This window comes from Chiloscyllium punctatum, chromosome 38, assembly GCF_047496795.1.
Source record: "Chiloscyllium punctatum isolate Juve2018m chromosome 38, sChiPun1.3, whole genome shotgun sequence".
Taxonomy (NCBI): Eukaryota; Metazoa; Chordata; class Chondrichthyes; order Orectolobiformes; family Hemiscylliidae; genus Chiloscyllium; species Chiloscyllium punctatum.
The window spans coordinates 22583276-22602736 of NC_092776.1; the positions used below are offsets into that span (position 1 = coordinate 22583276).

The window sequence follows — 19461 nt, forward strand, 5'->3', positions numbered from 1 at the left end:
GGGTTACAGGTTACAACACAGAATGAAGAATCAAGTCCCAATGATTCTTAAATGATTCAAATTGCCTCAAATTAAATTGGACAATGAGGAAGTTCTCAAAAATTATGACATGAATGAGTTATTCACATCATATGGGGAGATATGTGGGAATAAGCTGGGAAGCACTCGTCTAATTATGCATGAAATAGATGTATGACATGCTGATGCAATTAAACAACATGCTTGTAGACATAACCCTCCAAAGTTGGCACAGGTTCAAAAAAAAAATTGAACACATGAGCAAAGGCACTATAATCAAAGTGAGTTACAGCAAATGGAGCTCACTCATAGTAACCCATAGTTCCAAAACCGGTCGGTACCTAACGATTGCGTATGGAATATCACAAAGAATGAGTGGACTATCACAAAGTTACAAAATCTGATTCATATCCTATTCCACATTTGGAAGGCTGTATTGAAAAGGTGAGATAAGCAACTTATAAATTGGACTTATTCAGATGATATTGAAAGAAAGAAGAAAATTCCAGCTTTCACAATACCAAATGGATGGTACCAGCTTAAAGTCGTGCCATTTGACATGAAAAATGCATCAGCCACAAAGTCTAACCAATAAAGTTATTGCGAGATTACCCAATTCTGTGGTGTACATTGAGGATGTGATCATTTTTAGTCACACGGAAAGAATATTTGCAGCATCTATCAGAATTTATAAATTGGCTTTGGGAAGTGGGCTGGATGATAAACCTGGCTAAAAGGGAGTTCGCAAAAGCCAAAGTCACATTGACCAATGGCCCCATGGGATGTGAAAACTAAAGGTTTTTTTGGGAGTTTCCTGGGAGTTTCAATGATTCCTGGGATAAAGTTTTTTTTAAAATCAGAAGTTCGTATTGAATTTTAGTAGTGTGGTTGCTCCAAAGACTGACTTGAAGAGATGCAGAAAATTTCAAGTGGATAGAGGACCATCAGAAAGCATTTGACAGCCTGAAAGCTGTGTTAACCACTGCCAAGCGTTTGCCACACCTAATTCACTAAGCCTTTCAAGGTGATTATCAATAAGTGTGATGTGGGCGTCAGTGCTGTACTCTTACAAGAATGCAAGTGCTAGAAAAATACAAGTGCTAGAAAAACCTACTGTGTATTTTTCAAGAAAATTGAATAATCATCAATATAAATATTCTACAATTGAGGAGACCGCGAGTTTGGTGCTGGTGTTACAACATTTATATTGTCAGCAATGTGTCTTGAGACAATTGTATGTACAGACCATAACTCCTTAAAGCTTTAGGAGAAATTTTAGGACAAAGATTTCACACTGTTTAGATGGAGGTTATTACTGCAGCCATTCAATTTGAAAATTATACACCTAGCAAGTCGAAAGAATGCAATTCACGAGGCGTTGTCACAACTTTGATGAATTTTCTTCTTTCTTTCAATATCATCTGAATAAGTCCAACTTATAAGTTGCTTATCCCACCTTCTCAATACAGCCTTCCAAATGTGGAATAGGATATGAATCAGATTTTGTAACTTTGGTAGTTTGATAGTGGGGGAAAAAAAATGGACTGACATGGACTGTAGTAGTGATTGTTTGCATGCTTAGATTCAATGTGGTATATATGCATTTAGTGTTGTGGTTCTGTTCGCCGAGCTGGGAATTTGTGTTGCAGATGTTTCGTCCCCTGTCTAGGTGACATCGTCAGTGCTTGGGAGCCTCCTGTCAAGCGCTTCTGTGATCTTACCTCCAAGCATTTGTGGTTTGAATCTGCCATTTCCAGTTGGCAGTTCCAGCTGTCCATTGCAGTGGTTGGTATATTGGGTCCAGGACGATGTACTTATTGATTGAATCTGTGGATGAGTGCCATGCCTCTAGGAATTCCCTGACTGTTCTCTGTTTGGCTTGTCCTATAATAGTAGTGTTGTCTCAGCCGAATTCATGTTGCTTGTCATCTGCGTGTGTGGCTACTAAGGATAGCTGGTCGTGTCGTTTCGTGGCCAGTTGGTGTTCATGGATGCGGATCATTAGCTCTCTTCCTGTTTGTCCTATGTAGCGTTTTGTGCAGTCCTTGCATTGGATTTTGTACACTACCTTGGTTTTGCTCATGCTGGGTATCGGATCCTTCATTCTGGTGAGTTGCTGTCCGAGAGTGGCTGTTGGTTTGTGTGCAGTTATGAGTCCTAGTGGTCACAGTAGTCTGGCTGTCAGTTCGGAAATGCTCTTGATGTATGGTAGTGTGGCTAGTCCTTTGAGTTGCGGCATGTCCTCGTTCCGTTGTCTTTCCCTTAGGCATCTATTGATGAAATTGCGCGGGTATCTGTTTTTGGCGAATACACTGTATTGGTGTTCTTCCTCTTTTTGCAGTTCTGGTGTACTGCAGTGTGTTGTGGCCCTTTTGAATAGTGTCTTGATGCAACTTCTTTTGTGTGTGTTGGGGTGGTTGCTTTCATAGTTCAGGACTTGGTCTGGGTGTGTGGCTTTCCTGTATACAATGTATTCGCCAAAAACGGATACCCGCGTAATTTCATCACAGATGCCTAAGGGAAAGACAACGGAACGAGGACATGCCACAACCCAAAGGACTAGCCACGTTACCATACATCAAAAGCATTTCTGAACTGACAGCCAGACTACTGCGACCACTACGACTCATAAGAGCACACAAACCAACAGCCACTCTCAGACAACAACTCACCAGAACGAAGGACCTGATACCCAGCATGAGCAAAACCAAGGTAGTGTACAAAATCCCAAGCAAGGACTGCACAAAACACTACATAGGACAAACAGGAAGACAGCTAACGATCCGCATCCATGAACACCAACTAGCCACGAAACAACACGACCAGCTATCCTTAGTAGCCACACATGCAAATGACAAGCAACATGAATTCGGCTGGGACAACACTACTATTATAGGACAAGCCAAACAGAAAACAGCCAGGGAATTCCTAGAGGCATGGCACTCATCCACAGATTCAATCAATAAGCACATCGACCTGGACCCAATATACCGGCCACTGCAACGGACAGCTGGAACTGACAACCGAAAGCGGCAGATTCAAACCACTATAAATGCCGGAGGAAAGATCACAGAAGCGCTTCACAGGAGGCTCCCAAGCACTGAGGATGTCACCTGGACAGAGGATGAAACGTCTGCAACACAAATTCCCAGCTCAGCGAACAGAACCACAACAACGAGCACTCGAGTACAAATCTTCTCACAAACTTTGAATGCATTTAGTGTACTAATAGCACAAGACAAAAAAGGTTTTTAAAATTGAAGGCATCTTTCTAAATTTGGGAATGGGCATCAACACTATGGCTTTAAAAGGTCTATTTTGTCTTTTTTGAAGGGAGGTTTTAAAGCAGACATGCTGAGCTGTCTATTGAAAACTTATAAAGTAAACAGCTTGGCAGGCCTTGGAAATTTTTTCTGTGAAAGGTTGGAAGAATAGAAGTAGCCTAAATAGGTGTGGTCAAGCTCCCACAGAGCCAGGACTTTTAGTTTGAACGTTCAGCAGTTATTGCTGGATTCTCAGCAGAGTTTGGAAGCTGCAGTCCACCTCCCCCTGCTACAGAGTTCTCATGTTTTTCCTCCTGGGCTACGAGAGTCGCATGATACACAATATATTTTATTGGCTGCCTTTGCCAAGGGTGTTTATGGGATGTTACTTTTTGGAACAATTAATTAGAAATAGTTACTGTATCTATTACTGTGTTTAGTATTTTCATTAAATTACAACGATGCCAATTCTTTAATATTTCTTTGATTGCATTCTAACAATAGCGTATGAATAAATTGCGTTTTGCTTAGCATCGAGTAGTTCGACAATCAAACTGCATCTAGAATACAACATCTTACATTTACCTTTAAAGTTCAAAAAAGTTAGTGTCCAGGTTACCGTCTTAATATATTTTGAGTGGGTCTGCTCTGGTCCACAACACTACAAATATCTGAATTTTCTCTCTCACCATTACATGAGCATTATTCGGCATATTGAGGGGTGCCAATTCTTTCCATTGCTTCCGATGTCAGCTGTCTTGATTCACTAAAAAACCTTTGCTCAAATCACAAACACAGAATTTGCCAATTTTATACTGACATAGACAACGCTGCACCTGCTGCAAACTGGACAGTTCAAAGGCAATAATTCCCTCTAGCAACAGACGACTGTTCTTGTTTTTCAACACAAACTATAACACATTAATATTTAACCTTACCTGCAGACAAGGGACAGATGACCCTTATTTTTAAAAAATCCAACTATCTTGAAAAGGCAAATGCTTTTTGGACACTTACCAGCAGGTGGTGATATACCCAACCCCACAACTGCTGAACAGAATCTCATTCTTTCTCACAGAACATAAAACCCTTCAACCCCAGGGTATTAATGTGGACTTCACCAGTTTTCACATTTCCCCTCCCCCCCACCTTACCCCAGTTCCAACCCAGCACCACCCTCATGACCTGTTCCACCTGTCTCTCTTCCTTCTCACCTATCCGCTCTACCTTCCTCTCCGACCTATCACCTTTATCCCCATCTCCATCCATCTATTGCACTCTGAGCCAACTTCTCCCCAGCCCCACCCCCCTCCCATTTAACTCTCCACCCCCGAGGCTCCCAGCCTCATTCTTGAAGGTGGGGGGGGGGGGGGGGGGGGTTATGGCCCAAAACATTGATTCTACTGCTCCTCGGATGCTGCCTGACCTGCTGTGCTATTCCAGCAACACACTCTGGACTCTGATCTCCAGCATCTGCAGACCTCACTTTCTCCTTGCCCTCCCATCTATCCGACCCAAATTCTGGGTACACTACCTAGATTACACCTTTGTCATCACAAAATGGAACAAATTAGAGGAAACATACAAAACCATGAACAATATCCTGACAGGCATAAAATTCACAAAAAAAAGGAAGAGAATGACAACAGACTCCCATTCCTACACGTGACAGTTGAATGTACAGTTAATGGAGAGCTTCAAACCAGCATCTACACAAAAACAACAAACATTGACCAAAAACTTAACTTCAGAGGCAATCATCCCAACACCCACAAACAGAGCTACATCAAGACATTTCAACAAGCTACATCACACCGCAGCATCCAAGAACTACAAAAAGCAGAAAAATGTCTATATAATGCTTTCAAGAAAAACAGGTACCCAATAAACACAATCCACTGATTCCTCAGATTCAAACTCAAACAAGCAGACACAACGCAATCAAAAATTATAGCCACATTACGTTACATCAAAGACATATCAGAAATGACTTCCAGACATTTACAAGATATCATGCAAGAACTGTAAAAAAAAATCAGACAAAGTAGCAGGAGACTTGCCACCAGGATTCATGAATACCAACTGGCCACCAAAAGACATGACCCATTATTGCTACTTTCTTTACATACAGACAAAGAAGGATACCACTTTGACTGGGCCAACACACAGATCCTCGGACAGGCGAAACAAAGACATGTTTAAGAATTCTGAGAGGCAGACATTCTAACCAGAACTCAATCAATAAAACACATTGATTTGGCTCCTATTTACCTCCCCTTGAAATAAAGAACCGGAAATGGCATCACCCACCTTAAGAAACCGAGTCCTATAGACAGAGACGGGACATACCACCAGCACTTCACCGGAGACTCTCACTGATGATGTTACCACGTATGGTGACGAAACATCTGAAAATTAGTCTTTAAGCTCAGCGAGCTAACTTACATACTTACCATCAACCTGAGCTACAAATCTTCTCAAAAATCGCTAACAATAGACAGTATTATGGACCAGATCAGACCCCTCAAAACACTTCAAGAAGGTAGCTCAGACCCTAACCTTGCTAGCTGTTTTAAGCAGGTATAAAGTCGATATTCCAGGAGAGAATCAGCTGGTCAAACCACTTAGTTTAAAACAAACAGAATTATTTACAAGATTACCGAATGAAACACAAACAAAGTGAAGAGAATACCGAATAACTTATCCTACCTGAAAATCCAATTGATTATCCCAATTTAATGATGCTGTTCCAAAATCTTGCAAGAATCCCCATAAACACCCCTTGGCACAAATGAAAAAAATCAAACAGGTTCTTACAAGATAGAAGTCAAAGAGAGAGTTCCAGCCTGCACCTGCTTTTTTTTGTGTCCAGCAGCTTTTTTCCACACTACTGCTAAATACCAAACCAGAGAAAAGCTGAGCTGGGAGAACTGGGCACTCCTCTTTCATTGTAGAAGTGTTTGTTTTTAAACTTGAAAGCCTTCAGCCTGAGGAAGTATCTGTTAGCTATTATCAAACAAGCTCCAAAACCCAACACATCAGACTTTTCAAAGTCTGTGTCATTTATGACGTCTGGAAAAAAAAGCCAAGGACTGCATAAACTTGTTAAAGGAGCAGCTTTATCACAACAGACCATTCGCATTTCTTCTCATCAGGTTGTGCTCATAAATATCTAGCACAAATGGTGATAAGAAATAGAATTAGGCTATTAGGCACTTCAAACCTATGCTGTCATTCTATATTATACCTAATCATTGACTTCAATTCCAATTTCTTGCCTAATCATAATATTCCACAATCCTATTACCAATCTCAGCCTTTGCCAAACTCAACAAATAAGCCTCCGTGTCAGTTGTTATGCAGAATTCAATCAGATATAAATGCTACGGTGTCGTCAAAGAGCACTTCAGTTGGTAAAATCACTGCGTAAATGAGACATACTGAAAATAATTCAGTATCGAATCACAATCGGACGACTTGATCAACAGCACAGTGGCTGCTGATGTTTAGCAGTCCTGAATGTGGGTGAGCCATTCTCTTCGGGTTGCATTCTCAAATCACTATCCAAAGATAGCTTCTAAAAAGTAAATATGTGAACATCGAATTTGGGCACAAGGAGGCTCAAGTGTGAACAGCCCACAGTTTAAAGATCCTGCCAACACTCATCATTTTTTATGTACCAGAGGGCAACAGGCACCTGAGGATTATCATATTAGGTGTCAATATCTTCAGCCAAGCTGGGGACAAGATATGCAAGGAATATTAAGAAAACCTATGCAAGTTATTTACAGTTCAGTAAATTTTCTGGAACATTGTACTGAAATTTTAGGGAAAGATACGTTATATCAAATCTGGGTGGCATCATACTTGATTGTGCAAAGTCAGATTAAATCATGCTGTAATAGCAAGGAAATGGAGAAGCAGCAGTTTATGAAATCTCCTCGTAAATCTAGAGACCAGAGACGCCAAAACTTCAGAACTATATAGAGAATCTGCATGTTACAACCAGACACTAACAAGGAATCTGCAGCAGTCCCTTTTACAAGTCTTCATAGACCTTTCTAGTTAACTCCAACCATTGGCGATTTGACCTGATGAAAGAAAAGGACCTGCAAAGTGAAAATTTATTAAACTTTTTGAAATTTCAGATAGGAGAACTTAGCTTTCAAACAAAAGTCACTTCGTAGCTTGTATGTAGAAAAACGGTATGGAACTTCATTAAAAAGCTTTTTAAAATGCAATGATATGGAAAAATGTCGAATGTCAATGTATTTAAAAAAAGCAAGTGGCCTATTTAGATTGCTATACTTGGAGATTCCAAACATAACAGATGTCTGAACTCTGCAGACTATCAAACAAATAAGAAGAGCTGAGAGATCATCAAATTTACATGAGTAAACATGCAAGTCTTCAAGTGAAATACAACAACTGCTAAAACTAAATTACAAACACATACTTACTTAAGGATCATCTGCGATGAACTATAATTGAAGGTATATCCACCAATTACCCACATAAACTTCCCATATACAACAGCCTTGTGAGATGCACGGCTCACACTGGGGCTAAAGGGTTTAATGTTTGGCAGTACCCAGTAGGATTCCATTGATGGAACAGTCAAAGAGCAATCTGGTCCTAAAATACAAATGTAATATTTCAATTGTTTTGTGACATGCGTTATTAGTCAACCCAGGGACATATAGCAACAACTCACAAAATTCAGTATTAAACAACTTAAATCATATTTGAAACATGAAGTGTACATTTTCATTGTCAGATAATGATCACAACAACGAATATTAGAATCCACATATTTAATTACATTGCAGAATTGGCATTCTCAAAAAATAAACATCTTTGAAATGTGCTGCCTCAAAATGCATCAGTTAACTGAAACAAAAGCATTAAATTTGGTCAAAATTTCGAGTCAGACAGCCATTTCGATCCACTGAATTCATACTACCTGAAATATCCCATCCCCAAATCCATACTGGTAAATATCTTCCTCACCCATTAATGACACGCAAATCCCCTCCAAAACATGACAGCGAGAACTGATGTGATACTTAACTGTTGACAAACTACTCTATAGTTCTATAAAGATTCGACCGAACTTCCCTACTCCTTTTCTTTTAAATTCCATGTCAAAATTTACCAAATCCAAAATTCCATTACTAACAAATCTCATTATGTCAAGTAACTTCAAAGGTGTACGCACACACCCCTCATAATTGCAATTCAAGAAGTGGTCATCATGTGTACTCAAAGCTGAAAATGTGTTGCTGGAAAAACACAGCAGGTCAGGCAGCATCCAAGGAACAAGAGAATCGACGTTTCGGGCATGAGCCCTTCTTCAGGAATGAGGAAAGTGTGTCCAGCAGGCTAAGATAAAAGGTAGGGAGGAAGGACTTGGGGGAGGGGCGTTGGAAATGTGATAGGTGGAAGGAGGTCAAGGTGAGGGTGATAGGCCGGAGTGGGGGTGCTACACTGACACGACCCTCCACCTTTTCCTCCGCTACATCGATGACTGTATCGGCGCTGCCTCACGCTCCCACAAGGAGATTGAACAGTTCATCCACTTTACCAACACCTTCCACCCCGACCTCAAATTCACCTGGACCGTCTCAGACTCCTCTCTCCCCTTCCTAGACCTTTCCATTTCTATCTCGGGCGACCGAATCAACACGGACATTTACTATTAACCGACCGACTCCCACAGCTACCTAGACTACACCTCCTCCCACCCTGCCCCCTGTAAAAACGGCATCCCATATTCCAATTCCTTTATCTCCGCCGCATCTGCTCCCAGGAGGACCAGTTCCAATACCGTACAACCCAGATGGCCTCCCTTCTTCAAAGACCGCAATTTCCCCCAGACGTGATCGACGATGCCCTCCAGCTCATCTCCTCCACTTCCCGCTCCTCCGCCCTTGAGCCCCGCCCCTCCAATCGCCACCAGGACAGAACTCCACTGCTCCTCACCTACCACCCCACCAACCTCCATAAACATCATATCATCCGTCATCATTTCCACCACCTCCAAACGGACCCCACCACCAAGGATATATTTCCCTCCCATCCCCTATCAGCGTTCCGAAAAGACCACTCCCTCCGTGACTCCCTCGTCAGGTCCACACCCGCCACCAACCCAACCTACACTCCTGGCACCTTCCCCTGCAACTGCAAGAAGTGCAAAACTTGCGCCCACACATCCCCCCCTTAATTCCCTCCAAGGCCCCAAGGGATCCTTCCATATCCGCCACAAATTCACCTGCACCTCCACACACATCATTTATTGCATCCGCTGCACCCGATGTGGCCTCCTCTATATTGGGGAGACAGGCCGCCTACTTGCGGAACGTTTCAGAGAACACCTCTGGGACACCTGGACCAACCAACCCAACCACCCCGTGGCTCAACACTTCAACTCCCCCTCCCACTCTACCAAGGACATGCAGGTCCTTCGACTCCTCCATCGCCAGACCATAGCAACACGACGGTTGGAGGAAGAGTGCCTCATCTTCCGCCTAGGAACCCTCCAACCACAAGGGATGAATGCAGATTTCTCCAGCTTCCTCATTTCCCCTCCCCCCCCACCTTGTCTCAGTCAAATCCCTCAAACTCAGCACCGCCTTCCTAACATGCCATCTCCTTCCTGACCTCTCCACCCCCACCCCCACTCCGGCCTATCACCTCACCTTGACCTATTACATTTCCAATGCCCCTCCCCCAAGTCCCTCCTCCCTACCTTTTATCTTAGTCTGCTGGACGTACTTTCCTCATTCCTGAAGAAGGGCTCATGCCCGAAACGTCGATTCTCCTGTTCCTTGGATGCTGCCTGACCTGTACTTTTCTAGCAACACATTTTCAGCTCTGATCTCCAGCATCTGCAGTCCTCACTTTCTCCTCAATGTGTACTCAAAGGCAACTCAGGTTTTTCTCCTGTGGTCATGCAATTTTCAGCTTAGTGCATGTTAATTTTTGCAGAGGTTCAACAGCACATTTTATGGGACAGATCAACAGCTCTGGTGCCCACTATGGTTGAAAGTAAGGAGCTATGTTTATAGACCTCCTAGTTACCCTCAATTCACTGCAAACCTGCAGCATTTTAATGGCATACATTGGTCACCACCACCCCCTTGGAATTTCTAGATCAGACAAAAACAGGCCCAAAGTTTCAGCAAGGTCCCACTATAGATTCTGGTCCAAGCAGTCCAGGAAATAAAGCAAGCAATCCTCCAAACAATGACAGCAGAGGCTAGCCCATCGGACCACGACAGGTGCATTGGTCAGTGTCCACGGGCAGCATAATTCACCCAAAGTTCAAAAAGAGGTTAAATGATCTCCTGTGCTCTGTAAAGGTACATGTCACTGCCCATTCACTACAAATTTACACTCATAAGGGCACTCAGTCTGAGAGGTGATTAACACAGGTACGTCATTTAAGACAAAAAACTGAAAGAATTGCCGATGTTAGAAATTCGAAACAAAAACAAGTAAATTGCTGGACTCGAAACATTAAATCTGCTTTCTCTCCGGAGATGCCACCAGGGCTGCAGAATTTCTCTAGCAATGTCTGTTTTTGCATAACATGGGACTTTTTCCTACAAGCCTCAGCATCACATGGATGATGTGCACTCAAGTGTTAAGAGCCACCTCATGCTATCAAAACTCTCTCAGCTGTAGACTCACCAACAGCCGCTTGATTACTGGGACAGGTTCTGGACCAAATATGGTCATGCATGCTCAAACTGCATATGCGCAAAATAAAATCACAATCAATCAATCTTTCTCTGTCAGAAGGATAGAGAGCATACAACAGGAGGGAACAAGCCCGCACTGCTGTAAGGGTGCTGAATATTCACATCGTCACCCCTCAAAGCTGGTAGAAGTGGACCAGGACCACTCCTACAGAAATGGAGAAATATATCTGCTACAAGAAACAGTGAAAAAGCATCCACTTTTTATGGTTCACTAGTTTTCTCTTCTTTTATCCAGATGCAAACAAATACCAGAAGACAACAAAACACATCATCCTCCTAGCACCAACACCTCACAGGAAAACGCCCCTCAAAACTCGGAGGATACACAAAATGTTCACATGCACCTTCCACCAGCAATGAAACAGTCATTTTGATAGACCTACAGAGTAGACTCAAAGACATGTTCTGGGAAGTAAATCACTGATTTTGAGGACTGCTATTCAGCCCCCTGTAGATGGCATGTTTCTATTCTAAAACATTTGGCAGAGATGTGAGACACCATCAGAAGATAACAGCCAAAGGTGAAGGTGTTCAAGCACCACTGTAGTATTTCTGGCAGGTGAACATTTGGCTGCCTCTGTGGAAAGAATGATGGCTGTTTTGGAGAGCCATACCCAGCAGACCACACAGCAACTTCAAAAATGCACTGGGACCCGCACTTTATCACTGTAGCGCAGTATCACTGGCAAGGCAAGAGGTGGCCAAGGCATCCTTGACTTCTTTCCAGGTACCCATTCATCTCAAAAGGATCAGGGAGATGCAAGTGAAAACACAAAAAGAAAATGCTCAGGCAAGTGGCCAAGGTAATGAGATCTCTGAATCTCTCATCTTTCAGAGACCTTAGTGCCCACAGCAGGTCAAGGCAAAGTAGTATCTTCCAGGAAACTCTCAGCAGGTCAAAGCCTTCAAAGTTAAAGACAGCTGCTATGATGCCAGAAAATTCTGTTTTGAACCAAAAACCACGGTTGTTATGGCCGAGCTATCTGATACTTGTGCCTCTGCATACTTGTCCAAAGCCTACGTCTGTTGCTGCTCCTATTTCCTTCTACACTAGTTCCTCTTCAATTGCAAGATGGACAAAAGGAGAGGGGATGTGGCCTCAAAACCTACTTGGCTGTAGATCTGTGAAGATAGTTCATCAATGCACAGTGTAATTATTCACTTTGAGCTTTGCCCTCCAAATCTATCCCATGATGACTTTGCAAGTATCTTGACTTAACATTTCTCTTCCTCTGGTCTCCTCCCAATCAGCATGTAAGGTCTATCCTCTGCAGTACCCAAAAACCAAGCAATCAGGTGCATGGAGACAGTGCACTTTGGTCAGGAAATTTAAAGTCAGTATACTGTTAAAGGTGTACACAATGCAATAATGAGCAAATACCCCAATTTATAAGCTTGTGATGAAGAGATGATCATTGATGAAGTGGCTAAAGATGGTTGAGCCTTGGAAACTACCACAAGGAAAGTGCTATTGCCTTGCTGAAGACAAAGGTAATTGACTTCTAGTCCTCATAACCACCTTCCCTCGTACAAAGAATGCCAGATTTTCAAATAAAGTTTCTAAAACTATAAATAATGGTACATAATTTTACAATGATGGCTGATTCCTACGAAAATGATGAAAACAATTAACTATTCATATGTCCTCACATTTGCTGCTCTCATTACTGCTTTCTCTCACCCCCATTGTTCACTGCCCAAGAGTGCTAATAGTCTCTTTAAATCCTGATTGCTCTTAATTAAAGACACATATTACTAAATACTGAAGCAGAAAGCCAAAGAATAGTCACCTTCAGCTTGTTTTTGGTTTATTCCACTGAATTATTCAACAGAAAGCTGTTTAGGCATTGAAATGTGAGAAATGCAGATCATGCAGGAAAGGATTTCATCTTCCTGGATATTGGATTTTCTTGAACAAAATAGTCACCGCTAATTCTCAGAGGCTAGCTCACATCATACTGGAGAAGTTAAACCTGACATATAGGCATGAAAAATACTTCATGAATTTACGATAAGTCAAAAATCAAAGTTTGGAAGACACATTTTGGATAAGACACTTCGATTTCCTGTTCTTCTTTCAATGACATTATGTTATAAAATTCATAGCAACAGTCAAAGGTTTCAATTTCATTTCAACACCTATATGTATCCAACAATACAGCACTGCCACTAACAGCACGATGTTTCAATTACGTTCACATCACACATCTTGCACTTCAACGCACAATTTAAAATGCACAGTCAAAGACTCCCAGCATGAACCTGATGGAGGCAAATAGTTTAGATTAGATTCCCTAGTGTGGAAACAGGCCCTTTGGCCCAACAAGTCCACACCGATTACCCCCCCCCCCCCCCCCCCCCGGAAGAGTAACCCACCCTGACTAATGCACCTAATACTATGGGCAATTCAGCATGGCCAATTCACCTGACCTGCACATCTTCGGACTGCGGAAGGAAACCGGAGCACCCAGAGGAAACCCACACAGACACGGGAAGAACTCCACAGAGTCACCCAAGGCTGGAATCGAACCTGGGACTCTGCTGCTGTGAGGCAGCGGTGCTAACCACTGAGCCAACGTGTTCACGTAATGAGTTGATGTAATGATTTTTTCAATCATAGTGCAGAAGGAGAATGTGGCGTGCATTATAAATTAGTAAGAGAGGTTTGCAGCTGAATTGATGTTAACATCAAAAAATATTTCAATGTATCTTCTTGCAACTGGCTTCATCAAGTCAAATAAAAAATTAATAATGCTTGCAGAAAGCAAATAAAACCAACAGCCATGTGAAAAAATATACTGCTGTTGATGTTCATGTCCACATGATGGTGCAGCTAGCCTATACACAGTTATTGGACTAGTGGTGCTGGAAGAGCACAGCAGTTCAGGCAGCATCCGAGGAGCAGCAAAATTGACGTTTCGGGCAAAAGCCCTTCATCGGGAATAAAGCAGAGAGCCTGAAGCGTGGAGAGATAAGCGAGAGGAGGGTGCGGGGTGGGGAGAAAGTAGCATAGAGTACAATAGGTGAGTGGGGGAGGGGATGAAGGTGATAGGTCAGGGAGGAGAGTGGACTCCCAGGTCATTTCCTCTGCCCTGAAGCTCTTCAACCATGACTCCACTCTCCTCCCTGACCTATCACCTTCATCCCCTCCCCCACTCACCTACTGTACTCCATGCTACTTTCTCCCCACCCCCATCCTTCTCTAGCTTATCTCTCCACGCTTCATGCTCTCTGCCTTTATTCCCGATGAAGGGCTTTTGCCCGAAACGTCGATTTTGCTGCCTGAACTGCTGCGCTCTTCCAGCACCACTAATCCAAAATCTGGTTTCCAGCATCTGCAGCCATTGTTTTTAACCTATACACAGTTATTATTCAAATCCCATCACTATAGAATAGAAAAGAAAGGCAGACGCCTCATAGAAATTATTTTCCAAAGCAGAATATCAGACAGAAGTGAATTACAATTCATGACTATACATTAAAAACTTCACTGGCATGTAGAAACATTAGGTTGATAACTGTTACGAAGATGTGCTACATACTAATATTTTGGATAAGATCATTGAATGGGCAGTGTCATTTGGCTAAATGAGTACTCTTTCGAGTTGGGTGGAAACAGTTTCAAGGGGTAAATTGCAAAGGGTAAGTGGGAATTAAACTTTATTTCAGGGTGAATCTTAAATTAGTTCTTGAATCTGGTACCTAAAACCTTCTCATATGATTGGGTATAGTTTCAGGCATATTTCTGAAACAAGAGTCAGCTCGGTCACTCTCAGGTGAAGTCTGTTAATGGAACAGCTGATTTGATTCCATTCAGAAGCATTATTTTTCAGGCCCTCAGTGCTGTTTGGCTAAAGAAAAGTGCTTTGAAGTTGGGGGAAAATAGGGAATTAAGTGAGATACAGAGTAGGTGAAGCTGAAACTGATTAAGTGTGGCACTCAGTCTCAGTCTCAGCAGTTCAGAAAGTGGCAGTTCCAATGGAAACAGCCAATTGGTAAGTGATACATGCAGGTATTGTCTTGCAGTTTTTAAAAGGTATTATTTTAAGTATATTAGCTTAAATGAAAGGTAGGGACATACAATTTTCAGAGAAGGGTTTGAAGTGGAGGAAGGTCCTTTGTTTAATTACATTTTCTTCAAGAGACTAACCTGCTTAACTTAGAGAGAAGTCATAACAGAAAACCTCAGACCTGTAGTGTGCTCTTCTTGTGCAATGTGGGAAATAAGGGGCACTTGCTGTGTCCCTGATGACTACATGTGCAAAGTGTGCACAGCTGCAGCTACTAGCTAACTGCCTTTATGGAGCTGCAACCGTGGGTGAACTCACTCTGGAGCATCTATGATGCTGAGAATGTCACGGATAGCAGGTTTAGCAAAGCAATCACACTGCAGGTGACAATTACACAGGCAGAAAGGGAATGGGTGACCATCAGACTAAATAAAAGGCTCAGGAAAGAAGTGCAGGAGTCCCCGATGGTCATCTCTCTCTCTCACACAAACAAATTACTACTTTGGGTACTGTCAGGTTGGGTATAGACTCTCAAGGGAAAGCAACATCAACCAAGTCATGCACCACAGATGCCTCTACTGTGCTGAAGGGGAGGAAATGAACAGTAGGGTTATAGTGATAAGGGATTCAAAAGTAAAGTGTACAAACAGATGCTTCTGTGACTGCAGACATGAATCCAGGATGGTATATTAACTTCCTGGTGCCAGGGTCAAGATTGTCATGGAGTAGCTGCAGGACATTCTGGAGTGGGAGAATGAACATCCACTGGGCATGCTACATAAGTATCAATGACATAGGTAAGCAAGACTGAAGACCTGAAAGCTGAATAAACAGAGATAAATTAAAATGCAGGACCTTAAAATGTACTAATCTCAGGATTACTCCCAGTGTCATGTTCCTGCTTTCACTTACACATGAGGATAGATTAGATGAATGCATGGCTGAAGAAACTGTGTACCAAGGAGAGGTTTGGATTCTCAAGGCACTGGTACTGTTTTTGGGGAAGGTGGAACCTGTGCAAGCCTGACAGGTTGTACCTGGGCAGAGACAGAACAAATATTCTCATGGCCTTTGCTAGTGCTGATGAGGTTTTAAACTAGTGTGACAAGGGGATGGAAACCAAAAGGTAGGCTTAGATGGATCAGATTCAGATTAGGAAACAGGAGGTGGAACATTAATGATGCAGTCAGAGACTTGGAGAGACAAAAGAAATGAATTTAAAAGTGTCCAGCTAGCATTACAAGAATGGCAGCATGCTGTTATTGCTATAATAGAAATCTGGCTAAAGGAGGGGCAGAGATAGCAGCTCTACATCCCCAAATAGAGTTCTCAGGCAGGATAGAGTGGATGACGAAAAGGGAGGTGATTAGCAGTACTAGTTAAAGAACTAATGACAGTTGTGAGAAGGAATGACACACTCAATCGGTTAACACATGAAACTTTATGGGTCAAGCTAATGAATAAGAGGGACAGTCACGCTACTATACTACAGAGCCCCAAATAATGGGAAAGAGATAGAAGAACATTTGTAGATTTTGCCTATGGGAATGAGAGGGCAATAATAGTAGGTGATTTTAACTATTCAATTTCAATTGAGTTTCAAGCAATAAAGGGGCACTGGGGTGAAAAGTTAATGTACTGGATCCAGGAATTTTATTTTTGAAAAAACAGTGTGATGCATCCAACAAGAGACACAATTTTGGATTTAGTTTTCGGAAATTAAGATGAGCAACTCGACCCGACAATGGGCAACCATATCGGGGATAGTGACCACAATTCGACTGGATTTAGAATTATTATGGAAAAAGGACAAGTCCAAGAGTTTAGAAGGTATAGTGATCAAGTAAACAAAAAAAATCAAATTGAGAGCATGAAAAAAAATTAGCAAGATAAAGGTTTTAACTGGGGGAAGACATTTTTAAAAACTGAGCAGTGATTGGCTGAGGTGGACATGACTACTAAAGGATAAAGTGGCAAACCAGTGGGAGGCTCTAAAAAGCAAAACCTTTGAGGCACAAAGCAGACAGTTCACCTCCAAAAATAAGTAGTACTGTCAAATCTAGACCCCCATAGTTGTCTAGAAAAATACAGGGAAAGATTGAACAGAAAGAGAGTTTATAATGGTTTCAAAAACCTCAAAACTGCAGGTAGCCTAGAAGAGTTTAGAAGGTATAGTGATCAAGTAAACAAAAAAAATCAAATTGAGAGCATGAAAAAAAAGTTGTAAAGAGTGTAAAGAGCAATGGGGTAGCTATCAGAAAAGTGTGACCTATCAAAAATGAAGAAAGGCAGCATGGTGAGTCAATGGTTAGCACTGCTGACTCTCAGACCAGGGACCTGGGTTTGATTCCAGCCTTGGGTGACTGAGTTAGTGGACTTTGCACATTCTCTCAACCGGTACTCCGGTTTTCTCCCACAGCCCAAAGATGTGCAGGTTGGGTGGACTGGCCATACCAAATTGCCCATAGTGTACAGGGTTGTGCAGTCTACGTGGATTAGCTGTGGAATTGCAGGGTTACAGGGAATTTTTTTTTGGGGGGGGGGGGGGGGTGGTGGGAGGAGAGGTCTGTGAGAGATGCTCTTTGGAGGGGCGGTGTAGCCTTAATGGGTTGAATGGCCTGCTTCCATGCTGTATGGATTCTATGGTTCCATTCTAAGGAAATTGTGTGAAGATTCAGAAGATAGGGAAAGAATTTTAAATGAATACTTGTCACTGTGTTCACAAAGGAAAGGGATGAAGTGGATACATAATCTAAGAGCAGTGTGAAATAACAAACAAAATAATCATAATGAGGGACAATGTTAGAGGAGGTGAAACCCTTGAAAGTGAACAAGTCTCCAGGGCTGGATGGATTGTTCCTGAGGATGCTGAAGGAAGTCAGGGAGGAAACTGCAAATGCTCTGAAGATTATTTTCCAACCTTCATTAGGTGGGGTGTCGGAGGACTAGAGGAATGCAAATGTGGTTCCCTTTATAAAGGGTACAAAGTAAATACCAAACAATTATAGGTCAATTAGTGTTACTTCAGCAGTAGGCTAATTATTAGAACCAATCCTGAGAAACTGGGTAAACTGTTACTTATAAAGGCACAGACTAGCCTGAAATCATCAGCATGGCTTTGTTAAGGCAAGGTCATGCCTTACAAATGTGATTGAGTTTTTTGAGGTGGTGATATAGAGGTTTGAGGGTAGAGGAGTGGATGTTGTCCACATAGACCTTAGTAAGGCATTTAACAAAGTTCCATACATCAGACGGGTCAAAAAAGAAAAGGACCATTGTTACGGGGTGATATGTCAAATTGGATCCAAAGTTAGCTAATTAACAGAAAACAAAAAGATAATGATCAATGGGTGCAGATGCAAATGGATAGCTTTCACAAGTGGTCTTTCACACAGTCTGGTGCTAGGACCCCTGAGGTTTGTTTTATACATTAATGATTTGTACTTGACCATTGCTGGGGTGGGCAGAATTGGAAAATTGGCAGAAGACACAAGAATTGGCATGTAGAGGATAGCTGTAAGCTCAAATGGTATACATGGGTTAATGGAATGGGGAGAAAAGAGCAACAGAATTGTGTCTTTATGAGAGATTTGGTCTGTGCTGTTCCTCGTGCAGAGAAGTATTGCCATATGGGTGGCAGAATGTGTGCTTCAGAAGCGGTGGGGAAACAGCTTGGAGCTCCCTAAGTGTTTTCTTTTAACTAGACAAATGAACAGTGAGTGGGTGGAATCAAGGTCACACAGGCCCAGGGTTTTAATTTTGCTTTCAGTTGGGATTTAGAGTTGGTTGTTGAAACTGATGGATTTCGGTCTCCCTTTCTGCTGCTAGTTTGTTTCTTCCAAGGTTCCTTTCTCCTGGACTGGACAGGAGACAGCAAGTGAGGGAAATCTGTTTCACTGAATTTGCCTTTGCAAATTATGTTTATGGGATATTGCTATACTGGAACAATTGAAAATTAATTGTTAAATAAAACATTATTTTAAGTATTTCAATAGTTAAGTGTATGCCTATCCTATTTTGTTTGTCTTTGAACTTTAGAGTAAGAATAAAGTGTGTTTAGCTTAAAGTCTAGCAATGGATTAATTGAAACACTTCTGGAACACAACAGCTTACACAGCCTTTAAAAAAATAAAATGTTGATATATTTTGAGGGAGTTTGGTCTGGTCCATAACAATTGACAGATGGAGTTCAACCCTAAGTATGAGGTAATGCATTTAGGGAGGCCAAACAATAAAAGGGAATATACAATAAAGAATATATTGAGAGGAGTAGATGAAATAAGAGACCTTGGTGGTTCCTAAAGTAACATGACACTTACATAAGGTTGCAAAGAAGGCATATGAAATGCTCTTGTTTATTGGCAGAGATATAAAATACAGAAGTAGGGATATAATGGTGAAACTGTA

The 19461-nt window shown here is 42.0% G+C and overlaps 1 protein-coding gene across 3 annotated transcripts in view; it reads right to left on the reverse strand.

Moving 5' to 3' along the window:
• atrnl1b (attractin-like 1b) overlaps window positions 1–19461 on the reverse strand; it is a 928830-nt gene that overhangs the window by 838117 nt on the left and 71252 nt on the right. For all 3 annotated transcript variants that reach the window (XM_072557357.1, XM_072557356.1, XM_072557358.1), the window contains exon 6: window positions 7742–7916. In XM_072557357.1, the coding sequence (XP_072413458.1) occupies window positions 7742–7916 (175 nt within the window). The remainder of the gene's footprint in view (window positions 1–7741; window positions 7917–19461) is intronic.